Source organism: Solea senegalensis, linkage group LG20 (assembly GCF_019176455.1).
Source record: "Solea senegalensis isolate Sse05_10M linkage group LG20, IFAPA_SoseM_1, whole genome shotgun sequence".
Taxonomy (NCBI): Eukaryota; Metazoa; Chordata; class Actinopteri; order Pleuronectiformes; family Soleidae; genus Solea; species Solea senegalensis.
Window position 1 is genome coordinate 18,200,681 of NC_058039.1, and position 27,153 is coordinate 18,227,833.

At 42.4% G+C, this 27,153-nt stretch overlaps 1 protein-coding gene across 1 annotated transcript; it reads right to left on the minus strand.

Moving 5' to 3' along the window:
* Nucleotides 1-536: 536 nt before the first annotated feature.
* kcng2 (potassium voltage-gated channel, subfamily G, member 2) lies at nt 537-26,920 on the minus strand. Its single transcript, XM_044052090.1, has 3 exons — nt 26,422-26,920; nt 16,318-17,218; nt 537-1,721 (listed from the first exon to the last, which is right to left on the minus strand). Exons 2-3 carry the CDS (start codon nt 17,104-17,106, stop codon nt 897-899), a joined length of 1,614 nt encoding a protein of 537 aa, XP_043908025.1. The 5' UTR covers nt 17,107-17,218; nt 26,422-26,920; the 3' UTR covers nt 537-896.
* Between the last annotated feature and the right edge of the window lie 233 nt (nt 26,921-27,153).

Consider the following 27,153-nt stretch of genomic DNA (forward strand, 5'->3'; position numbering starts at 1 on the left):
GCACACCTGAGACCCTCATGTGGAGGATAAAGGCGTGTGCAAAGTCTTCGGTTTTATAATGTATTATCTATGGCCAAGGACGGAGTTGCGGCAATTTTCCTTTTAATTTTTTCACTCCTGCACGACTTACATTTGGTTACATTTCCATTTTAAAAACGATAATTGTGACAATGAAAATTCTGTTTTTCATAAAACAGTGCATTTGTATGTAAACCCCCAGCTGTAGAAGATGAATGAATGAATGAATGAATGAATGAATGAATGAATGAATGAACGAACAAACATCCAGCAGAGACAGATGAGACTGGCATCAGCATGTTATGTGTCGTTCCCTTTGGCAGATACAAGTATTTTTTGACTCTTTTGCTTTGCGCGATTGCAAATAAACCTATCCTAAAAGAATTGTTATGTACAAACATGTAGACGACACTACAGCAGCACTCACACGTACGCTGGTGCAGTGTAGCTGACGCCTTTACACTGGAGTCCAACACACACACTGTTGACTACAGAGTGAAAATAAATGAGATTCCACATTAACAGTACACTGCATGTCTGACATCTTTATTTAAAACAATGTTTTCGTATGCAGCTACATGAGAAACACAACAGAACTAATGTCTGAATGTGATGAGAACTTGGAATGTTTTTTTTTTTTATCACTTTGTCTTGTTGTATAATCAGGATTATTCTAATGTCGTCCATATTCGAAAGTCAATGCTATCGTCTAAAACACCTCCTTTGTAAAATTCAGGAAACTCAGATAAGCTGATTAAAGTCGACGCCTCCAGCTCCAGAGGAGGAAAAACTCCTGGTTCCTCTTTGAACTCACAGAGATGGCTGTCACATCCTTCAGGCTGCCACTTGAAGTTAAAGAGGCAGAAAGTTAGAGCAAGCTAAGTTTGCATGGATGCTCTGATCTCCGCCCTCTTCACAGCCAAGGACTTTCTCTGCTGCACAGAGGAGGCGGTGGCCTCCGTGATGCCGTGGTAGCTGTCCGTTTCCTGAGAGTCCTCGCTGTTCTGCGACTTGGTGCTGTCCTGAGAGTCTGGCTTCTGCCTCGACGCGCGGCTCTGCTCCTCCTTCAGCTCCACGTAGGAGCGGGAGAAGGTGTGAAAGATGGACGTGACCGGGAAGGCCATGAGGAGGATGCCACTGAGGATGCTGCTGAGAGCCACCACCTGGCCAGGGATGCTTCTGGGCACCATGTCGCCGTAGCCCACCGTGGTCATGGAGATGACCGCCCACCAGTAGCTTCCAGGGATGCTGGTGAACTCCTGCTTGGCGCCCATTTCGCTTTCAGCCAGGAACACCAGCGGGGAGTAAAGGGCCATGGCCACGCACAAGAACAACAGCAAGAGGCCGAACTCACGCGTGCACCTCCTCACTGTCAGACCGAGCGTCTGCAAGCCCAGGGAATGCCGCGCCAACCTCATCACGTAAAAGATCCGCAGAGCTCGCAGGACTCGCAGGACTAAGCCCACCTTCTCCAGGTAGTTATTCCCCGACCCCACCTGTTTGCCTCCCACTGACAGGGAGTCCACGATGAGGGTGATGTAGTACGGCAGGATGGCCACCACGTCGATGACGTTCAGCGGCGTGCGCAGGAACATGCACTTGCTCTGAGTCTGAATGAAGCGCAGCATGAACTCCAGGGAGAACCAGGCCACGCAGACCGTCTCCAGCACGAAGATGTTAAAGCAGCGCTGGGAGCACTCGCCCTGCAGACACAAGAAAACATACAAAAAAGACGTACATTAGAGCGTGGGTGTGTTGAATTATGCAGCAGCCGCACTGACAAGTCCAAAAGCTCTTCAGATAAACATGACATGAAGACGCAGCGTGGAGTCAGTAATTATGTCTTGTTTTTCGAAGCAGCCTCGTCGTTGACAGAAGCCGCTTGGCTGCGTTTGATCTCACAACAAAAAGGTGAGTTCTGTTCTTTTCGCACAACAAAACCGTGCTGAAAGATTCATGACATGTAAAATAACAAAAGCTTTGAGTATCTCATTGAGCAAACGTCTCGCACGTCAAAGCCCGAGCGATCGGGAGGTGTACACGTGCAGATGATGTAGCTGCACCGTGGACGCTTGAAGCTTCTCCCGGCAGAACTGCTCTCTATTTTTTTAATCTTTTAATGATGATTTCTTTTCAAGTCTGCTGAAGAGGATTCATAAATATTTTAAATTATGATTATAAGAAATTATTCGGTTAATAAGCCAAGTCTCCCCTGCAGGAGACTGGTAAAAAAAAAAAAGTATAAGATTATGCTTTTCGTATTATTATTAATAAGTGGTCTGTGGGTATAAGCCGGCGTACTTCACACGGAAGTCCCTCCCTAGACTTTCTGCAAATGGAAGTCTGGAAAAGCACAAGTGACAGAGTGGTGATGTGTTACAAGCTTGTGTGGTTTTAGTTTATTTATTTTATTTTACTTCAGAGCCATATTCTGTGTTTTAGGTCAGACTAACACAGAACATTTGTCAATTTGTCATGACAGACAACCACAAACAAACTATTTGCTACTTAAATGCGCTCATAAAGGTTTATGTTACCCCTCGACTGCTCTAAAGGATTGTCGTCTGGCGGTGATAATCCAGACAATCCAGACTCGTTTCATATGTGTCGCTGTCTATCTTCAAGAAGCTCTTGAACACCCAGCTCTTCTATCTTCTCTCCTAGTCCTTATCTTACCTTACCCCCCTCCCCTGCATGATCTCCTTCTGCCCTCTCACCCTCTGTCAGTCCACTGTGCGTTTGATACTTGCAAGTATCTCCTCCCAATGATGGAGGAAGAAAGAAAACATGACTGAAGATGCATCCTTGGGGTTGTGGGAAGAAGGCAGTGTGGACTGTCGCGGGTTAGAACTAGAGGTAACTTTGTCACTCCCCTTTTGCTCTGCTGTTTGCTTTTGTCTCCATGTGTTCCTCGACACGGACGTGATGGAAAACATTTGCAGCAGAGCCCACGTCAGACTCGTTCGCTGCTGCGTGACGTGGTTCAAACACTCAGCAACATTGGTGAAACAGTGGCGAAAGTCTGCTTATCTGCAGGTGTGCATGTGCACAGCTGTGAATGTTTAATCACGCCATTTCCATAGTATTTGCTGAGTCAACAGTTCCGGCAGAGCACCTGCGTGGAGAAGGAAAAGTCTTCTTGGATTCAGTCTCATGCATTTTTTAAAGTGCACACTCAGGTTTGCACAAACAGTCGCGTGGCTTTTGCCCCTGAGACATCAAACGTGCTAAACCCATTAGGGACCGTACGTAAGGATCGTGGATCAGGAAAAACTGCAGTAGAGCCTTGGAAAAGTGGTCTCACTTTTTTATCAACTGAAAGTGACAGCACGCTTGTTTGGATTGATCACAGACTCTGACGGAATACGGTGCTCTGCTCAGCCGCTCCACAGCCTTCAGTGTCAAACATCAGTCAGTTGTTCACTACTTTCAAACTGGTTGTGATGCTGGGTGTGATAAAGTGCTGCGTAACTCCAGACAGCTATCTCTGTTACCTTTTGATTATAAACCTTCAAAACCTGTGGTGCCAAAGGTGTGCAGTAAATTAGAAGAATCTGAAACACACATACTGTCCTCATCTGTGGAGGTTTTTTTGGAGGTTGGCTTGTTGTTAGTTTCCGAAACATTGCACAGTTTTCTTTTTGCCCTTGTCAGAAACTTCTCTATTATCCAAACCTGTAGATTTTGTTGTGGCACGTCACTTAAATGAGTCCGGGTTACAGCGAAACCAAAAGTTCCACCTGCTAAACTTTAGTTAGAACTCGCTCCCCGCCTGGAAAGTCTCCACGTGGAAAGTCTCCGGTTGGGAACAGTGTATAAGTATATAAGCCGTGGTAATTTGGCTCCCAATCACATTATCTTGGTTTGTTAGATTGACTTTGAGAAATTTATACTCGCTAACTCAATGACTACTGCGTTATCCTGCACATGGGGGTTGGAGGGCTGCTGGTACCAATCCCAGCTAACATTCACTCTCACACACACACACACACACACACATGGTCAATTTAGAGTGAAACTTTAAGAGAATCTGGTTTTATTCAAACAAACATAACATAATAACTAAGTGTAGTGAAGCAAATCAAAATGATGATGTTTATAACTAAAGTTGTAAATGTGCATGCATGAGGTTCATTTGTTTGTCTCTACAGTACGCGGCCCCGTGATGGACCGGCGACCCTGTCCTGTACCTTCCTTCATGGTAGAAGATTTTTGGACCAAGTGGTGTCCCCAAAGTCCCGGAAGATGGATGGACGTTTCATTTTAGACGTGGAGGCAGACTTTGACGCTTCAGTTTGAGACAAGGATCAGTTTGTACCAGAAATAGAAAAAAAAAAAGTATGATTATTTTGTTTAGATTTTCTTTTTAAAGAAATAATGACATATTTTTTGTAATAAACCTGCAGTCTTGTGTCCAGCTTTGGATGTTCACAAGTTTCTCTAACTTTGTGTAACTTTGTATCACTTGAAAAAGCTCTTGATCCTCATGTTCCTGTTGCCAGTCCTCGTGGCAGCGACAGAACTATTTCTCCACCCATCAGTTTCCCACACAGCACCGCGGCACCATCTCGCTGTGCTTTTTTTTCCCGCACGACGACGATTCGAGGGCCGGGGGTGAAATCCGTCTCCTAACCACAAGCTGTCGCTTCACATCCGAGCAGAAATGAGGTGAAAAGCAAAAACAAATGAACTCATGTGCTGTTGCACGACAAATCCATAAGGGGCTTATATGTTTTCCTGACCAGTCTGTGTCACCCCTCTTCTCTCCCTCTGCGCTTCAGCATCCACAGGGGAGTGTGTGAGACTGACACTGGATATCATCCCTTTGCCTGAATGTGAGTGTATTTTTTTTATAGTTCTCTGTCAGCGGCTTTCTGGCTGAGTGCTTTTTCCACTCCCTCTTGCTCCCGCCGTACTGAGCTGCCTCTGATGTGCACGGAACCACAGAGGATCAAATTAAAACCACACAATTATCCATCTGAGTGATCAGGGGGACTCTGACCCTGTCACAGCTGAAGACAAGCATGTAAACCAGACAATGCAGAGAGCGACTGCTCAACCCTGATCCCTGTAAATATGTCTCTGAGCAGCATGAGACACACCAGGGCTTTGCTGTCCACGCAGTTCACTTCAACCAGCTTCAATGATACACTTGACTACTAACACTCCAAAACTGTCAACAACAATAATAATCAGAATAATCAAAGTACTAATATTTTCTTGGTTTCTTTGCTCCATAAAACAAGCAAATCATTCAAAACTGAATAAGTTTGGTTTGTGGGCAAAAACCAGACATTGGAGAACAACATTTTAAGGACCAAATGATGACTCGATGAATCGTTGGTTGCAGCTCTACTGATGGTGTATCCTTCACAAACCAACCATATCCCAGAATTCTTTGTGCGACAGTGGCAGAGCAATAAGAGTGGCGGCGGTAATGCACATTTCAACTGTTTTACCAACCGCCATAAAAACCTACAGAAGAACAATAAGCTTTTTTTTACTTTTTCTCTCCCCTGAACCACACAACACAGCAAAGGCTCGGTGGAACTTGGAGATAAAACGCAAATACAAACAATGATGAATAAATAAACTCCTCCATCACTCTTGTCTTAAAATGTGCAGCATGGGAAAGTAGCAGGCGACATCAAAACAAAACATCACCGTAGTGACAAACACAAGAGTCGTGTGAACTCATTGTTTTATGAATCTACTCCACTAAACTAGCGTGTAGAAAATGTCTCTCCTCCTGTTTCCTCTTCCTCTTCCCCCTCCTGTTTTTTCTTTTCCCCTGCAGGCTGGCCTGAGAAACCCTCTTTTACCTGGTTTCACTCCCTCACTCTAGTTTGCCGTCTTCTCAGCTCTCTTATTTCATTTATTTTGCTTTTCATTCTTTGATGTTCTTCTTTAGCCAGCCTTGCTGTCAGTTCCTTTATTCCTTTATTCCGTCCGTCCATCTTCTACCACTTTATCCCCCACACGAGGGTCACGGGGGCTGTGCCAATCTCAGCTGACATAGGGCGATAGTCGGGGGGTCACACCCTGCACACATCACCAAGTCCATCACAGAGACACAGATAGACACAAACACCCATTCACTCTCAATCACACCTACGGTCAGTTTAGAGCAGGGGGCCACACGCGCCCCCACCCAAACGATTACATGTGGCTATACAGTATATATTACAACTTTACTCACGTAAATTAAGCCTTTATTCTCAAGGTGTGTGATTTATATTTTTTTTCTTCTCAATGTGGCCCTGACACGTTTATTTTGCATCAGAAATATGCTTTTATTGTGAAGTGCACATCATTCCATATCAAAACAAGCACTCTTCATTTGGAATTCTGTGAAATATCATCACTGCGAAAATATTGTGTTATAATTTTAAGCTCATATTGTCAAACCGACTATGAAACAGTTGTTGTTGTTGTTTTTATAGACCAGACTAAACACTCATTGGCCCCCAGGTCATTTGGGTCTGACACTCCTGATTTAGAGTGTCCAATTTACTTAATCCTCATATTACATGTTTTTTGGACAGTGTGAGGAACCCGGAGAACCCGGAGAACATGCAAACTCCAAGTTTTTCTAACCGTGTCGTGAACTCAGGTCTTCTTGCTTCACCAAACGTGAGGCCCTTTTATTGTTTAAACTTCTTGTGTGTGTATTTGGGGTTCTGCCAACTCCTTGTGGCGCGTTACAGGCGGGTAATGATGTGTTCAAAGACCATTAGGCCTCACGCTTGTCTGCTGCATAATTAAAAAAGCTGACAAGTCAAGTATATATGTTTCTATTTCCATCTTAATTCTTCTTCCACCTCGTCCTTTAAATAACTTTCTGTGTGGAATCTGTGACACTCGCGCTGACACTGGGTTTGAGATTATTTTGAGGACCCAGGATGTCTGGTGGGGAAAGTGATGACAGCTGATTCAGAGAAACACATCCACTGGAGAAATGGGGCAATAGAGAATTTATTTAAACACAAAGTTTATGGCGTCTGTAACTTGACTCAAATACAGTATCAGTCATTTTCTCCATGTTATTTGCTTGTCGTGTGTGTGATTAAAATGTTAATCAGTCGCTCAAACCCAGATTATTCATGACATCATCATTACTTTGACTGGAATACATAAAAAATCATCAAAATATGACGTATTACACTCCACCGCCACTGAGACTGATTAAACCCTTCACCTTATATAGTACGTTTATTTATTTTTCACGATGCTGTAACTCACACTCGCAGCGTCAGCCTTGAGCCACGTGGCTTTGTCAGCGTGTATTTATTACAGGCGGTTGTTTGTGCAGCAGTGCAGAACTTTATGAACGCAGCGTTGTGTTTATTCAGGTATTTGTGTTACCTTTAACTACGCTTGCTATCTACTGCATTGTTCTTCCTATGCGTCTAAAACGGTTATTGCTGAATCATCGACTTGAGGCTGCAAAAAATAGGTACTAGGTACAGAGTCTTTTTCACTTTGTGCCCGTACACGGTTATTTATTCTGTCCTCTGCTGCTGTGGAACCCAGCTCCCCCTGGGGAGTCATTAAAGTTACATTTAATCTAAAGTACCATCAATATTGATGGGCTGTTGTCTGCTCTCACTCTGTCACCCCCCCCTCCCTCCACACACACACACACACACACACACTTAAAACGCTGCACTCTACCGATGAGCTCAAAGCAACAGAAATAATAAACGCGGCACCATAAGCTAGACCGTGATCTGGTTTCTTTTACAGGTTCATTTAGGTTTGGTTGTGCTGAGTGTTTCTGTGTCATTGTGATTCGATAAAGGACTTGTTTTCATTTGCCGATGTTTATGAACCTCCATGTTTGCTGTTTTGACCAGCGCTGACCAGATGTGATCATATGAGGGATACCAGTGATGGCCTCACTGAGACACTGAGAGCTCATCCGCTTCACAGCAGGGAACATATTGGATTCATGTGTCCATGCCACAATGCTTTATTTAGTACAAATGGAACAGCTGTTATACAAGTCAAATTTCAGACTTGACTGTCCACTCTAAAGTGTTATCGTTCAGCAAACAATCAGTCCTGTATTTGACTCTGCATGAGACCATTTACAGAATGAATCATGCTGTGTTGAAGAAATCTGTGTATCATTCGTTCAAAAGGAGACAAAAAATGAAAAACAGATAACTGAGTTTCCATTTCAAAGTAAAAGGAAAAATGGATAATGACTCGTTTTTGTACTCGAGTAAAAAAAAGCCTTTCCCGTTTTCGTCCATTTTTCCATTGAACGCAAGTTATGTGACCCGAACATATGCGAGTTTAACTAAAGTTAGAAAGATCTTCACAGATTTGAACTCTCGCCATCAATGACATTCATAACGAATCATTGTTGAAACACATGCGAGACATTTTTGAATTATAGCCACTAAGACAACAAGCTACCGGCGAAACTACGCTCATCACTTAACAACAGCGAAAGCGGAGCGCAGGGACCGTCTACAAAGTGCAACACCCGAAAACGAGAGGCTACGCTACACATAACAGTGTACCGTCGTCAAACTTCACTGCATAAAAGCATGAAAAATTATTTTTTGTTGTTGTGGATTTGCAGACAGTTTTATGATTTGTTGTCCCGTGTGAAGCTCCTCCCCCCTGTCCATATTACACGACCTTCGGATCACGTAACTTGACGAAACAGGAAACGCTTGTTCTCCGTATTTTTCATTTGAGCTCAATGAAAGGAGTCATTATCTTTTAATTTTACAGTTCATTATGTTTCGTTTTATTTTTTTCCGTTTCATTTTGAATGAAAGTGATTGTAACAATTACTCGATTAATTGGTTTGAAGCTTTTTCATTATTAAAACAAGATTTATAATTGCTTCAGCTTCTTAAATATGAATATTTTCTTTGTTTCTTTGCTCCATAAAACAAAGAAATGATTAAAACAATCATTTTTCTGACATTTTATGGACCAAACAACGTATTGATTGTGAAAATAATCGTCACATAATCTATTATGAAAAGAATCGTGACTATCAGCTCTAATTGAAACAGTAAACTGCTCAAGACATTTTTTAACCTATGTTGAAAATCTAGTTGGGTGACAAACAAATTGCTTTTTGGAACTATTGAAGTCGCCCCCTTATGGCCATTTAAGAGAATGCAGGTTACAAACACTTCCACACTGGCTTCACTTTCTGCACCTGATAATAATAATAATGCACATTTAATCACATTTGAACAAAGATTTTGTCAGGAAAAGACTGCTGCTGTTCCGGGTGTTCCATTTATTTATTTGTTGCTTTCCTTTGCCACTTCTTCATAATCTAAGAGTAAAAAATGAGGATTGATGTTGGAAATAAAAACATTTTTCAGTACTTGGACTTCAGTTGAAAGCTCACTCCACTGAGACCCAAAGTCTCCAACATGTTTTGATTTGATTTGTGGCACAACTGCAGCCCGAGAGAGAGAATCATCAGTCAATATCTTTCCTCTTTTCCTCCACAGCAAAGTGCTTCCTTTTTGTGGTTTCACTGGTTGCATGTCTTAGTCGGGGGCATAATCTGAGATAATGGCAGGCGACTCGAGCTGAGACGTTTACTTACGCAAATGCTTCTATGGAAACGGGAGAAGTGAATTCGTGGCGTCCAATTCAATGCCCCCTCATGTGTTGAGAGGCTGTTCAGCAGGGTGTGCTTGGCGCTCCGCAGGCAGGAGCAATTAGAGTCTGCGTGCAGGAACCAGAGGGCACGGGGAAAACACGGTTGTACCTCAACTATGTCTCCATTTTTGTTGTGTCTCTTTATCGCGATAAACTAAAGTCATTTATGAGCAAAGGCTGTGAAAGCTTGCATCGAGCAGCAGAAAATAATAAATAAAATCAGAATTTGAAATACTTCCGATTACAATCAAATAAAATATCGATTGAATCATTCAAAAATATTGTCTTTTATTGTTTGAAAATACACTTGTTCTTTGCGGGGTTTTTTGTTTGTGGGCGGGCCTTAGGAAGCTGCCCGCTGATTGGCTACTGAGTTTTGGCGGGACAGCTCAACGGACCGGAAGTAGCCACAGGCTCGGAGACGCTGTCCGTCTGGAACTCGTTCCCCGACGACATCCGTGAAAAATAATTGTAAGTATCTAACGTTTATAATCTGACAAACTTTAGTTGGTTGGTTATAAATGTGAGAAGCAATAATGACTTTATTGTCAAACATGATAAATGTAAAAAAAATCATCTAATTAAAAAAAAATTATAATAATTATACATATATACATATGTATATATACATTGAATGTTTAGCTCTGTGTTCTTCTCACATCAGGTCTCTTTTGTGAAATGTTTGCAAGCAGAGGCGCAGCGACCACATTGTTGTGTTTTGATTTATTTAAAGTGTGATGTGTATATAAGAGCTATCTGATGATGAATGTGTGGTCAGAAAAATAATAATAATTGAGTATATTGATTTTAAACCTCCTCCAAATAACAGTATTGCAGTTATGCTGCTAGTATTTTCCCCCCAACTCAATATCACAGCCTAATGAGAGGAATCATAGATTTTTGAAACTTTAAGGCTAAATGTATCGTAGGTAACTTTTTATACACTTATTTTTTAGTGACATAAGCTTTGGCTGGAATGTTCTTTTCCCTCCTTTTCTGTGCATCATCGATCAGACGTTCTGTTATGATGACATTATTGTTTGCAGTTTGTACAGTTTGTTCGTTTTAAAGGTAAGAACTCACTCTGCCACTCGCCGAGGATTATTGACCAAATAATCTGAGCGAGGAACACAAATGATTACCGCCGTGATGGAGCGCAGCTCACAGTCGGGAGGAAGGAGTGCACGTCTTATTTTAGCACAGATGAAGACGGAATTATTTCTATTTCTCTTTGCACACATTTCTCTTCCGTCCGTCCCCTCAGATGACACATGGCTGTGGCACGAGGAGAAGTCAGCGAGAGGTTAGATCCATAGCTGGTGAGATAAATAAGACAGGAAGTCACTTCGCAAAGACGCTTATGTGAACGGAGTCAGCAAAACATATAATTTAATCCACTGTTCATCCACAGCCATGAAGTTTAAAATACAACATAGAGCAGCTTTCTTTTTTATTTTTTCAAATCAAGGATAACCAGACGAAGGCGGAGCCTAACCTAAAGCAATGACAGTGGCGACGGCGTCTATTCAAATTCTGTGATATCCACAATTATGCTTATTATGTACGTCGTCAGAGTGTCTTTCAGTTGTGACGCACAGAAGTTCAAATGAGCTCAATCTTAAACAAACTCCACCTGCATTAACGCAGCAGACGTATTAATCATGAGCTCATCATCATCTCCTGACGATATAGTAAAAAAACAAATGAATGATTTTAAATTGTATCGAAACAATTACTCGATTAATCGATTACTAAATTAATCGTCACCTATTTTGATTATCCATTTGAAGCTTTTTAAAAAAAGTGGAAGAAAATGAATGAATGCCTTCAGTTTGAGCCTAGACATGACACCTACTGTGAGAGCTTTCAGTTTCATGTAATCATGCTGGTAGAACGTCAATATCACGATCAATAGCTCTTCTCTCTGACTATTTTGCGTGTTTTGTGTGAACACGCTAATCCGGCCATGCTCTACCACCATGTCAATCAGCCCGGTTTAAAAATAAGTTCCATTAATACACATAATGTACATGTAAGCACTGATTCTATCTGATGGAAGCGTCTGATAGAACCAGAAGCCTTTTGAGTGAATGCAAATGTAACATAAAAGCTAATAAATCACATTACGTCGAGGCGTCTGTAGTGTTACAGCTTAGCGTTTAACCCTGGAGCCATAAAAATAACATCATAACAAAAACACTGGAAAATACCAAAGGGTTGAGTGGAAATGACCATTTCATTAGTTTCATTATAGTAAAGGGAGAGTCTGTGCTGTTGTAAGTGATGATGGATTTGTATGGCTTATTAAAGAAGGAAGAGGAGACGCCACTGAAAAAGCTATATGTTTTGGTTCAAACTCTTCAGCGACATAGATGCTCCAACATGAGGACAACACAGGATGTAAACGTCCATACGCTCTGTCCTCACATGGCAGTAATGAGAGAAGATTCTGTCTGACACCAAGAAATTCAGTGTAATTACCAAAGAAATGTGTTGACTTTGTCCTTTTGTCTCATACAATTTCTCTTTCCTCAAATTAAAGGATGCCAGTGATTAGTGTCTGTGGCAGTTAACGGTCACATGAAGTGAAGTGTCAGACTGTGGTTTCCCTCCCCGCGTGTTGCTGTGCTCTGGTTTTCTAAGAATGACACCGCCGGCTCCTCATTATACCCATAAACCCTTGCGTTATTGGGGTTTCCTCTCGTGGCTGGCTCAGTCTGGGTCCCTGCTCCTAATGAACCACCACCAAATGTTCTTGTCGAGGAGGAGGAGGAGGAGTGAGACTCACTCCGACATCCATCTCTGGGTGGTTAATTGGTGTCACAGTGACTGTTTTCAACTGTCCACAGTTTGAAATATAATGTGTCCTTTTTTTTTCAAACCTGTTGCTCTTCTGATTCCAGTAATTAAAGGAGCAGGAGATGAAAGACTGAAGATGAGACTAATGCTTCAGCTGGTTCAGCTTTTTGTCACTTTGGCCTTTGAGAGTTGCACACTTCACACAAAAAGCCAATATTATATATATTATGTTATATTATTATAACTATATTATAAATAATATATACATATATACATATGTACATATGTATATACATATATATATCGTGTATCTATATATGAAGCGCTGAAGTGTTTTTACGAAACCTGAGCTGTACGTACTGTACATTAGGTACAGACTGGCGTGACGTCATTAGTCCATCTGTACTTCATTTTTCACTCACCTGCTGCCCCCCCCCCGTCTTCCTCTCTCTGAACACACCAGAGAGGAAGACAGAGCTGTGATTCTTAGGTCGTTTTCAAACCTAATCTTGGTTCAAACCTCAGTTGGGTGTTGTAACGTTCAGCCGGGTCCGGGAAATATCGCCATTCTTTTTTTTTTGTTACGTGCACACCGAGGCTTGAAACTGCAACGCTAGTTCCGCCCTTTTTAGAGCCACTCGTAGGGGGCGGGACCTCATTCTCAGAATATAAACAGTGTCCACCATCTTTGCTAATAGTTACGCTAACAGGACCAAGTGTCACTGGTGGGCACGTAACAAAGAAAAGAATGAAGATATTCCTTTAAGTGAAACAAACTGAACCTTTTAATTAACAAATTCCCCTCCTCACCTGAGGGCGGCGCTGCATCATAATTGGTTAATGCAGGACAACTTCCATTTCAGTCTTGGGGATTTTTATTGTGTTTTATGCAAACATACGACACATATACGCTGCAACAATAGGCTCAGACATTTCTGCCCGGCTTTTGTTCTACAGGCACATATGCTTTGGTTGTGTTTTACCCACAATGCCCTGCGTTGTAGTCCCCTTCCTGCATTTGGTCCACTTGAAGTGAACTCGAGACCTACGTTTTAGGCGGACCAGGGTTCGGTTGAACTTTACTCGCAAATGAACTAGGGTTTGATTAAGAAAGAGCTGGTGTGAGGATCAGGGATTGTTAACGGTTAACAGTTTCTGATCTGCATGGTGTGTGCGTGTGTGTGTGTGTGTGTGTGCGTGTGCGTGTGTGTGTGTGTGTGCGTGTGTGTGCTTGTGTGTGTGTGCGTGTGTGTGTGCAGTTGCAGTGACTTTTTGTCAGCAGCTTCGTAAGAAAATGAACGAAAGGTGAGTTGAAGGACACAGGAGAACATGTCTCACTCACAGTCAGGAGAGCACGGCCATGGACCGCACGTTGCTCCTGATAATTGTGCCGGCAGAGTGTGAATGGGTGAATGGCAAAAACTGTAGTGTGAAGCAGCTTTAAGTGGTCATCAAGCCTAGAAAAGTGCTATATAAATACAGACCATTTACCATTTAGCAACGATTGCTACACCAAGAAACACTGACTCATCTCCCGTGTCCTTGCTCGTTGTCTCCGCTCACTTTTGTTCATTTTCTCATGAAGCCGCTGACAAAATGAATGTCACTGTAACTGATTCTGTTTCTCATGACACACACACACACTCGTAATCACACTGCTTGCCATTTAATCAAACTCTAATTACACTATTTATCTTAAGTTCAGACAGGGGTTGTGCTTTTTTTTAATATTTTGGTTAATTGCTGCTTGATTGATAGTTGTCTTGAAGAATAGAGAAGATACGAAACAGAAGGAAAAGCACACTCGTTTCTCTTTGGAACAGAAATGAATGGCTGTTACATTCAAACCAGCTAATATGAGTTCAAACAATACTGATTAAGCCAATCTGCTTCATGTGACTCTCTCTGTGTTTCTCAGTACAGCAGTGTTTGGTCCTCGTGTCACCCGGGGACACTCCTGCACCACACACAGGAAAAGGGTTTTTCCTTTTCATGCCATGACTCACGGAGTCAAGGCGGCAACAAAACACTGCGCTAGTAAAGCAAGGAGACTGCAATCGCTTTTAATACAGCTAGAAACGAGTAGGAAGTCTATACTACTGCTGGACATTCCATAGTGACAGAAGAAGCACCTGCAACTGGATAACAGGATAACACAGAATAATGACAGAATATCATACATAAATAAATATATTTACTAGAGATATTTTTTAATGGTAACAATAACACGTTTGTTCTAGCTAGCGTAGCTTTCTGGCGTTGCGTCGATTCCGTGCCGATTTCTTCGCTGTAACACGTCGTGTTGGTGGCTACCGTGATCTAAGCATGCCAGTGTAACCGAGCGTCCGACAATCTGATCGTCCAAACAATCAATCAATAAACGGGGCGAGACACGAGTTAGCTGGTTCAGGTATATAGCCACAGTCAGTTACACCAGCACCGAAGCGTGGAAATAACAACCGCATCGTATTTCACGCCACACGTGACTGAGTGAGAGTGATGAAACTTAAGGCCTTTGACCAATGCTGTGTGAGGGGACAATTTGGGGCTTGTTTTACGTTTAAATTAAAGTTGTCAACGTTTAATTAATTACTGACTTTATTGAAAATTTTGAATTTTGAAATGATGAATATCTATTGTGTTGTTATTTTAAGCTACAGAACAGCTGTTTTTTCCCCCCACTTTTTTCTCTACATTGCCCCCTCTTGACCAGACCAGACACTCATTAGCTCAATGCTCCAGGTGCTTGGTAATTACTCTGAATTCCTTGAATTGAGGGATATAAGGGATGCAGTGGAACTTTGAGGGTATATATATTTACCTACTTTGTTTAAAGTTGTTTTTCCTATCAAAATGTATTGTGTGACTTTGAATTATAATATCAAGGATGCATTTGAGAGAGAGAGATGTGTTTTCCATTCACAGCCCCATAGTTTTGTTTACTGGTCCGCTGCGGTGTACATAGGTTTGAGTAAACAAACCTTTTTAACGATACAGAAGAGATTTTATTTGCATAATCCTCATATAAGATCAAAAATACTGAGCTTGTTCCTTATTCGCTTGAGCCCATTCCATATTCATTTTTTTGGAAGCAGGTCAAGTAAAATTCGCCGCCGCCGGGAAAAGTATCTGTGGGATTTTGCAAAAAAACAGAAAGGGAGGCTCAAATTCCAAACACCATCCATTTGAAGGTATGTTTTGTTTTTGTCAGTTATAACGGACCTAAATTGGAGCGTATGGATCTCATGCTGATATGAGGGAATGTGCCGTGTGCTGCTGCAACAACGAGGGGAGCTGCACAATATTCTGGCTTTCAAGTGTACGGAGGGGAAGCCTGGTTTTCCCTGAGCCTTTGCCTCTGTCACACTGATTTACAATCGAGCTCAGAAAGAATCAGTATGTGGGCTGCAGCATTAACATAATATGAATTCTCGAGCAGCTGTAAAGCATACACCTCCCTTAGGCTGTTGTAAAAGAAAAAGAAAAAAGAAAGAAGTCCTGAGACAAGGGAATCCTTGTCTTCATAAATATGTGTTTGTGTAAAACCACAACTGTGGTGTTCCTCATGAAAATCAGTCTCCAATATGATGGTTTTAACTTTTAACGTTTAACACCACAGAGACTGAAGTGAAAAAAGTTGTATCATAAATGAGTTTAAATGTTTGTTTTTGGAGTGTTTCCCTTTGTTTAATCATGGTTTCTAAATGATTTACTGGGCAAAAGAAATCGTTCCAAAGACGTGTCAGAAAGTTAATGTGGGACATGAGAAATGAATGACAGTGGACATTTTGGACAAGTGAAATTCAATCAGCCAATAAAAGAAAGTCATAACTGATAAAGACTGCGAGGACTCACCCTCTCCTCCTCTGCTCTGAGGTCAGGCATGGTGCTGACACACAGTGTCACCGCAGTGATGGCTACAAATAACACGGACAGACAGGCGAAGATCTTCCCTGGTATGCCCGAGTGGGGGTTCTCTACCATGTCCCTCAGCCTCCGCATGCAGCCCCCCGGTTGCGTCTCCTCCTGTGCCGATGTCTCCGTCAGCTGCTGGCTCTCCTCGCAGGATTGCGGCGAGGTGAGCTCGGCCTCCTCCTCCTCCAGCCTCTGCTGCTCCTTGTACTCCTCCTGCCTAAGCCGCAGCTTCCTGAGGCAGCACCAGTCCAAGCTGTTCTCCTCCACGCCCCAGTAGAGCAGCTCCTCCTGGAAGGACATGGCGCACATCTCCCTCAGGAGCCGCAGCTTCCCCGCAGCCAAGAAAGTGACGATGGTGCGAAACGCCGACGGGCTCCGGTCGAAGAAGTACTCATTGCGGCTGCAGTCGTAGTCGTCGCACACGTCCATGATCTCGGCCTCGTTGCTGCAGCTGCGCAGTTTCCCCAGCCTCGATAACGGAAACTCCTCCAGCGTCGACCATGGGATGCGGTATTTGATTCCGCCCACGTTGATGATGGCGGAGCCGTCGGCCAGGTCGATCTCGTCTCCGTCCTGTTGGCGTGGCTGCGGGTGTGGCAGGAGCTGGGCTCGCTTGTAGAACACACCCTTCTTGGAGGTGACCTCCTTTGGGTTCTTGACATGGTTGAAGCGGAAGCTGGTGAACTGGTGCTCAGTGCTGCCTGCCAAGAAGGCCACTTCCTGGTACATCCCTGCTACTCTGATGGGGGAGCGTGTCCCTTAAATGGCGACGGTCGTGGGTACTTCGCAGGGCGGCAGGATAACTTGAAGCTGGTCACCTGTTCAGCAAGACTGCACATCTCTGTGGGACAGACAAAACAATTTAGTGAAGAAATGTTTCAATGACTTTACACACTTTTTTACGATTTCAGGGGTTCATTCAGTATCCTGCTGCCTCCATTACTAGAAAGCAGTGCGGTGCAGCTCACCACAGTGTGGCTTGAGTTTCCTCCACAGGGTGTGTGGAGTGGATGCTGAGAGTCATGACGTCATGCCAGCAACACAACCCAGTGCACCAAGCCAACAGAATTCTACGCAGAAGAAAGAAAGATGGGGATCCCACATTTTGTGGCCTTGGTCGTCTCCTGCCTCGACTACTGCAACGCCCTGCTAACAGGCCTCCCAACCTGTGCTGTGGAACCACTACAGATGGTCCAGAACACGGTGGCAAGCCTGATCTCCAATCAGCCTAAAAGGGTACATGTCACCCCTCTGTCACTTTGAGCTCCACTGGCTACCCTTAGCAGCCCGCATCAAATTCAAATCACTGATGCTCGCCTACAAAGTGCTTCATGGGTCTGCTCCCACCTCCTAAAGGCTTAAGTTACCCATCGACTACTCTGCTCATCAAAGGATTGTCGTGTGGCGGTGTCAACACCCACACAAGACAATCCAGACTCTTTTCATGTGTTGTTCCACGCTGGTGGAATGACCTACCTAGCGCTACCAGAACAGGGCGTCCCTGTCTATCTTTCTAAAACCCAGCTTTTCCAAGAGCATCTTCTGTCACCGCACTTACTTTACCCCCTCCTTCTGCACTTGGATCCACCTCGACACTCAGGTTCTCTGCCTGTCCACTGTTCCTATCTAGTGGAATTCTCTCCAAGACTCTGTGTAGCTTATTCCTCTTTTTGTAAGTCACTTTGGATAAAAGCATTCTGCTTAAATGCTTACATGTAAATGTTAATATCGCAGGAAGAAGACAGGGTTTGTTTGAGGTGAAGGCTGTGAGTCTGCACAGAAAAACACGACTGCTTTTCCCTGCCATTGCACATGAGTGATGATTCTATTTTAACAAAATAAATGGACTGCAGGGAGTCTAGCTCTGTGTTAGGTATCCCAAGGAAGGGTGCCAAAATTGGGACTAATTGGTTATTTTGGTATATTTCTCATTGTTTGACAATGGAAACACAAATAATGGTTGGATTTTTTCTCTTGTGTACAAACAGGTCCAAACAGAAAAGAGAGTCTGCCTAGAAATGGGATCTACTGTACTTTTCCAATCACTGATCATCATGTGAGTATAGTTCTACTCTCCTCCCTGCTCCTCAGTTTGCATTGTGTGTGGTTTTCTATGAACTATAATTTCTAGATTCCAGTAAATACTGTCTGGTTTAAAATGATACATTTGCTCTGGCTAGTATTAATTGACCCAATTTAATCTTGTTTGAGAAAAAAATTCAAGACAGTAAACATGTGTAATCCTTGTTTCCCCAAGTCGTTGGCATTTAATTGCCGTACTTGTCAGACCAATCCAATGCAAACGTCATCTTCCACTTATCTTTAATTGCAATGGAAGATCATAATACAAGAGAACCAATGTCATGTTTTTTTCCTATTTACTGACTCACCAGGCAGCAGAACGAGACATTTTAGAGCAGCAGGAAATCGTAACATCAGCAACAGAATAATCACAACACAATGAACCAAATAGGAGCCTGTTGAGTGTTTTCCGTCGTTAGGAAATTGCTTATATATCTTTCGTGCATCTTTCAAAATATAGACAACCTTCCTGTCTGCCTTCTCATATTTTGGCTTATGTTCTGTTTTTGGTTCTTGTGGAAAAGTTTCAGCTGCAGCAGTTATACAAAAAGACACTGATAGCACAAAAGTAAAGTATCAACAAGAGGAAATGGAAAAACTTTACATGGTCATGAAAGTGGTTTCCTCCTGGAAAAAAAATGAATAATGATAGAGAAACTGACCCTGCTGTTCTGTGCCTGCAAATATCATGGAGAACAAGAATATTTTATTATGTGTGCGTACACTCTCGTTCTTCATAAACAAGCTCTTAAGATCCAAGTAACCATTTTCATGAAGCCACGCTGCCTTAACAAGCTCCGACATTCTCTGTTTTATTCAACATGACCATCTGTGTTTACAAGTACAGCAACAATGGCTCTTTACTCCACTGAATCCACGTCATCACAACAAGTAAAGAGCAGAACTCCACAGAGTCCCAACAGACAGAGGGAGGGAGGGTTAGAGTCAGCGAGGTTCCACCTCTACAGCGATTTATTGACACATGACGCTGCATCCAGTGGGTGGTTTCACAGGAGAACAGAGAAAATGAATTTAAGGGAATGCCAAGGGACATGATCGTAGACACAGAGGAGCACCATGTCAAATAAGGCTCGTTGAGTCCAGGAAATATCACACAGACGAGCAGATAAATGCGTGATTGTGGTGTTTGCAACATGGCAGCTGCATTAGCAGGGATTAACAACGCTGTCACAAGACTATAGAGACCAGGGGAACCTGGAAGACTGGCTCTGAACATCATATATCAGACTGTATAACTGTTTACAACATGAACGCATTACTTTTAAATGTACACATACGTCTGTCACATTTAAACCGTTGTCAAAGGTTCACAGAATACTGAGTGAGCCGTATTCTTTTCAATGTTTTAATCGCGAGAAGGCACAGACTAGGCGACCTAGGACGCACACACCTGGTGTTTAATCCAACACTTTCAAATCAAACAACTCGCGTGATTTAACGTGACTTCAGAATATAAACAGATGTGGCGGTAGATAGTCAGCGTCGTAAGTTAACAGCTGTTGTGTGCTGAGAAATTTGGCGTGTACAAGTTACGGTTCTAAACAAAAGTACACAACATCCGTTTCCCGGTCAGCTCGCTCTTGTTGGTTATCACGGGGTTCTGCTCACGCCCCTAATCGCCAATTGTATATATCAAACATGTTTAATTCTTCGTCCAGTGACCTTAAAATTGCATCTGTTAATCCCTCACATATAATATATAACAATAGATAATTTGGCCAGATAATCTGTTCAAATCAGCCTAAAATCAGAAGACACCCACGATTGTTGGAAGGGACAGATTGGGACCGAAATCTGGCCAATGATCCTCTCGTGTGGAACAGACTCCACTCTCCATATTTCTCAGTATAGCTGTGTTTAGATCTCATGTCAGCCAGTCACACTGCACACAGGTCCAGTTAAGTGACTTTCTACTGCTGCTGCTGCTGCTGCTGCTGCTGCTGCTGCTGCTGCTGCTGCTGCTGCTGCTGCCGCTGGGTTGTGGAGCAGTTAACAGGACAGATGAGCCTTCACTGTGGATGTATACACAGGAACGCTTGCTCAGTTCTACACAACAGACAGGATCCATTTCCACATGAAGGATGCGACTCAGTGTTTATGAAGAGTACACGGCGGCAGAATAATAACGTCAACAAAAAAAAGTTATGAGCTGCATCGCTGAGGTCTGAGTTGATCGTCTTTGTCAAATGCACTCGTTCAATTAATGAGAGTCAGTGTTTTTTTAATCTTAAAACAGAACCTGGCGACCCAGCTGTCCACTGACTGCACTTTTGTATCAATCTAAGCAAACTATCGTCGGGCTCTGGCAAATGTTTGCTGTCAAATTAACTCAAACATTAGAAGCAGAGTTTGTCTCATAGATTACATCGTGTCACTTGAGTGAAATCCTCCAGACTGAAAAATAACACATGTCTTTTTATGTTGGGAACAGTTCTACACACACACACACTTTGTACTTTTAGCAAGGAATTGTTTGAGGGAAGCAATTCATATCTTTAAGTCGTCATCTTTGCAAAACAATACAGAAGCAATTAACAGGTGGAAAGTAATGCATTACTGTGATTGAGGAGGGTTTTATGGAAGTTACTGTACTTCACTACATTCATACATCATACATACATCACATCTGAGTAAAGAAAAGTAAAGAAGAGTTTCACACACCGCAAAACTTTTTGAATGATGAGGACAGGTGAATGATGGGGACGGGTGAATGATGGGGACGGTGGTGAATGATGTGAATGGACGGGTGAATGATGGGGACGGGTGAATGATGACAGGTGAACGATGGGTGAATGATGGGGACGGGTGAATGACGAGGACAGGTGAATGATGGGGACGGGTGAATGACGAGGACAGGTGAATGATGGGGACGGTGAATGACGAGGACAGGTGAATGATGGGGACGTGTGAACGATGGGGACAGGTGAACGATGGGGACGGGTGAATGATGACAGGTGAATGATGGGGACGGCTGAATGATGGGGACGTTTTGACCATTTGGACCGACACATTATGGGTTAACATAATTTTATTTTGTTAGCACTTAAATTTGTAAAGTTTTGCCTTTAATTCAAAACAATTCATATGAGATTTGTGTTTCCTTGTCCTTTTTGCACGACACAAGAAAGAACCCCAACCTTGTTAAAAAAGTAACTAAGTAACTTTTACTCTGAGTACATTTTAAACAAGCTACTTATTTACTTGAACTTTTTTAGAACAGTTTAGAACTTTTACTTGTATCAAAATAGTTGTAATTCAACTCTTTCCACCTGTTTGTTAATCTGTTACACTGAGAATATTCAACTGAACGTTGACTTCAAATTATTAATTTGCAAATAATATAAAGTGTGGTTTTTGAACCAATACTTGAGTAATCTTTTCCCCTGACGGATGCATGGAGCAGTTGAGATGTGTTTTCCCTTAGATTCCATACAACTCAATTTAATTAAAATGAATAACTTTATTTGACCCCAGGGTGCAATTCAGGACCTCACAGAGCAGTCATATATGCAAAAACATGAAGAAGAAGCAGTATAACAATTATACTGTGTGTGTAATGCCGAGTGTCGATAAACATAAATTATAAAAACTACTTCTTGTTCCCTCTCACAGTATTTTATGTCACGTAAAAACATAAAGAGGTGAATATTTTTCACTCTACTTTCCAAGCCCAAGTGTCCTATATTCAACACTCAAACACAGGCTTTCTTATTCCATAAAGTAGTCTACCTTTTGAAGCAAATATAGGTTGAAAATGACTTTTCATGCTCATTAGTTGAGCCGTGAGCAGCTTATGAAGAAATAACACTTCAAAGTGACTTCAAGACACTTTTGCTCTCGTCAAACCCGAGAGGATGAACTCTGTATCAGCCCTGCATTATTCTTTCACCACCAGTTGCTCATGCAAATATAATTTACATGACTCGTTTTGCATAAATCTGCAACCCCATGCATCACTGATACATCCGCCCTCCCAAAGCCACTCAGTCATCATCTTTGTAGCGAGGGCCTGAAGCCGAATCTATTCCGAGACGCACAGATCTTGAAGGGCACTGAACTATCACCTGACCGGCTCTTAAATCACACTGAACGATGTCCTCAGAGCCACTTCTCTTCTCAACAATTACGTTTTTTTTTGCCTGAAGGAGCGGCAACGCAATCAGAGGGAGAGCAAAAACCGCTTCATGATGATGCAAAACATCGCTCTTGAGCGGCAACGAGCGTTGAGTCGCTAACTTCTCGCGGCGCAATCAGAGAGATGAGGGTCTGGGGGACGGAGATAAAGGTCGGACTTTACAGTGTGAGTCACAGAAACAGGGAGAGACGGATGAGATGCTTCATTATTGATTCAGTTCACAGTGTCTGCATTAAACAATGGCCAAACATGCTGCCATGCTTTTCTGCCGTATGAATTATAAATGGGATAAATGTGATCTGGTCGATTCAGTCTATACCCCGAAATCCCATAATATACATAATGAAAAGGGGAGATTTAAAAAGACTTGTGAAGCCAGTCATTGAATAAACATAAACTGCCAGGTCTTTAAAAAAACAATTTTTATCAACACGGCACACTTAAAAATATACAAGTAAAGAACAACACCCTTTTTAAGGATTAAGCCTTTAACACTTTAACCCTCTGTTTTTGCTTATTTTAACCATAAAAAGGCCAAAAAATGTCCTGTAACTAAGTGCTTCTGCCTATTTTTCCAAAATACCTTCATTAATGTCCAATATGGGGCAGTTATTTACTGTACAGTTTACTGCATGTTAACATAGTGTTTTAACAATTTAAAATGAAGAAAAATAAAAAGTTATATTGAGCAAAAACACGGTAGTTGTACATGAACAAATTCTTCGACTTCGAATACTTTGACAGATGTTTTTCTGGTGACAAAGACGCTGATTCGCCAGCTTCCTGTAACGGAGAGATGAAATGGATTTTTTGTGCTAAACAGACAAAACAAACTCTGAAGGTTGCTTCAATAATGCGACAGAAGAGAAGTAAATCAGTGTAAAATCACCATAAGAGAACATCATTTGGACGAGAGGGTGACGAGGAAGAGAGGTAGTAACGGGCATTCGTTTTCACCATCAACCAAAGTATTGTTGCTCTCGCTTCTCGCTAGTGGAAACGTAAAGACGACGGTTTCCTCTTTGCAGATAAAGTGTCCACACATAAATAAAACGTTTCCCCCGAGCAGAGTCTGGCCCCTGATGTCATTCGGAGAATCTCAAAGCGCCAGCAAGTTTTGAACTCGAGTTTTGTCACGCCGCTCGGCCCCGGCCTTTTTTTGCAACCTGTAACGTTGCCCCCAGTGGTCGTCCAAGAGAATGCAGGTTTCATACACATATGCACTGGCCTCACTGAGCTACTGCAGTACATACTACAGTATGTGCATTAAATGCATGTTTATATACAGGAAATGCCAGTGAGTCATCGACACAGTCCTTTCATGTCCCGTCGTTACAACACAGTAAATGTAAAGAATGAACCACATTATGAAAGATTATTGTCACTGTCATGAGATAAAGTGGTTTGGACAATTGACAACTAAGGAGGTGACTGAATGTGTTTCTTTGAGGGAGCTGCGTTTCTTTGTTAAACCAAGTGAACTATGATGTAAATGGTCAATACCTTGATTTGTTCCATTTTCTGACTCTTGCGCAGTGAGAGTGTGGTGCCTTCAGTCCTGAAGTCGATTTTTTAGAAACATTTTCTCCACCTAACTGAGTTGCTGCAGACTGAACGGGGCAAAAAAAAAACATTGTCTGTCACAGCTTGTATTCTGTGGATTTTTGAAGTTATTTTTGTTGAATTCTACCGGTAATCTTCATGAGACGACTGCTGTGTTGTGTTTTTAATGTCCTGTATAGTATCTATGTTTTTGGGAGATATTTAAGGGCTTTAGTTTTCTTTTTTATTATTATTTATTTATTATTATTCTGTCAGAAACACAGTTACGCTTCAACGTGAGTATCTTGAATCTCTTGAAGGATTTAACAGCTTCATTAACTCTCCTAATAAAATTAAGCCTGTGCTTGTTTCAAGTCTGACAGTCGGCTGATTTAAGGTTTAGGGATCTGGATGTAACAAAGTTGTGATTCCGGGAAAAGGAAAGAGACACTTTCAGTTACAAGTGATCACAGCAGAACACTTCTCATTGTAGCTGTGGCTGTAGAGACAAAGTGTGCTCACTCTTTAGTTTGTTGTGTCAACGTAGCCCGAGTGTGTGAAGGTCTCTCCGCTCACCTGACGCCTCATTCCGAGGAGTTCACCTTCAACTAAAAAGGAGGAGGACTTAAAGGTGCAGCGAGCGTCGCACAACACGCTGAAAACCTTTGTGTTCACAGAGCAGATCTGCCTCCGTCAGTGGGTTCACTGTGTGTGTGTGTGTGTGTGTGTGCGTGCGTGTGTGTGTGTCCAGCACAAGAGAAACACAAGCATCCATCTCCACACACACACACCAACAGGTTAATGATCCCCGCACAGGGAGGCGGTGACATCTATACGGCAAATCTATAAAGGAGAGAGGAAAAAGGAGGAAGAAGACGCCTCACAAGTGCATCTTAAAAGCATCTCATTTACTCTGGTATAAGATGCTGAAGTATCCAGTTTGTTTACTTTACTGACGAATTGACAAAAGCAGGTCCGGTTATGTGTGTTAGAGTTTGTCTCATGTTATGGGTTTTTCTGTGTCTATATTCCTAAAGACAGTCAGTGCAGTAAATGCCTTGTTGTTTCTTTCTTTCTGCTTTATAATAAGAAATGATTGGACAACACATACTGTCAGTCTGTCGCTACAGTCTGCGATTAGGTCAAACCTTTTGTCAAAGAAACTTTTGAGTGAAAAACAAAAGGTTCCCAAGTCCAATTAGTTCGCCCACCTGAGTAATTATTCTACCTCCTAATTTGTGTCAAACGAGGACGGGTTTTTGACTGAAAAACAGAAAACAGCTGGAAGCCAAAAACCCGACATGTACCAGTTAAAAGGTGACGGCACAGAGGCGACTGTGTAACCACGCGGAGAGACAAAAGGAACCAGTTTGTAACAATAGTGCAATAACGGCTTAGTTTAGTGCTTTCAGTGAGGATTCTTCTGGAAGCACTCGCGGCCCCTTTAGGGACGTTATACGACTGTTACAGTAATGAATTAAAAAAAAATACCATTAGGACATTATGAAGGCATTAATTGAGAACCATTAGCCCCTGTAGCCACATAAACAGGAAAAGGATATTACGCAGGATATTACAGTGAAATGAAAGGAGTTTGTCACATTTATGAGGAGACGAGAAACTCACAGATGCTTCTGCCATAAAAGTAGGAACTCTACACTCACTGGCCACTTTATTAGCTACACGTGAAACCTAAGGTTTGACATGCTGTGCTGTCAGAGACGGTCTTCTTCATATGTTGGTTTTAACACATGCTTATTTTGTGTGTACTGTTGCCTTTTTCTGTCATTTTCAAACCATTCCTATTTTTACCCACAGAACTGCTGCTCTGAAATACACAGACAATCTGTACCATGCTCAAAGTCACTAAATCAACTTTCCTCCTCATTCTAATGCTCAGTCTGAACTCCAGCTGCTGGTCTTGTGCCTGAATGCACTGACATGCTGACATGTGACTGTGTGATTAGATGTTTGGCTCAACATGTGTACCTAATAAAGTGGCCGCAGAGTGTCTCTCCCGTGTTCTGTTCTTAAAGCAAACAAAACAACGTGCATTGTATTTATTATTATCATCATCATATTATTATTATTATTATTATTATTAATAATATTAATATTATTTTTGTCATTATCATTATTATTATCATCATTGTTATTATTATCATTATTATTATTATTATTATTATTATTATTAATAATATTAATATTATTTTTATCATTATTATTATTATCATTATTGTTATTATCCTCGGTACCACACTCACCCCGTGACTTGGTGAACTCGTGTCCATCAGCTCCAGCCTGATCGCGCGCACCTTCCCACATTCAGCGTGTCTCCAAGTTTTCCACGCTGTTGCTCCGGGACATCGCGGCGGCGGTTCAGTAACTACTGAGGCTCCATTAGCAGTTGCAGTCTATAGTTTGCGGAGAAGCGTCTCAAAGTCGCCGCTTGTTCCGAGGGTCACAGTTGTACGCGCGGCGTGCACACGCGACTCCCGAAGCAACCATTCTCTCCACGGGCGGAGGAGGTCGCGTTAGTCCGTGTGTCCTCACCACAGGCGACGTGGCAGATGTGGCGGAGGAGTGCGTGACGCCCGGAGCAGGTGGAGGATGGCGCACTGACTGACGGACTGACTCAGGTGCGTCTGGAGCTGCGCGCTCCTCTGTGCGCTCGCTGCGCTGCGCTCTGACAAACTGCGTCTCTGCCTGGGAAACCACTGTAGAGCTCGAGCACAATTTCCCACCATCAGGGGGAGTGTTCATGGATTCCTTCCCTCTTGTCATGTGATCAGTTCGGACTCTGTGAGTAATTTGAAATCGTTATCGTCATTTGGCGCCAGATCTACCTCTGAGATTGTTTACATATCAACAACGTCAGTTTGATTGATTTATTCTCATTTATTTATTATTGTCCACATTTCAACGGTCATTTGCATTTTCAATTTAATATACATTTTTATGTGTATTAAATTATATATATAGAGATATACATATAT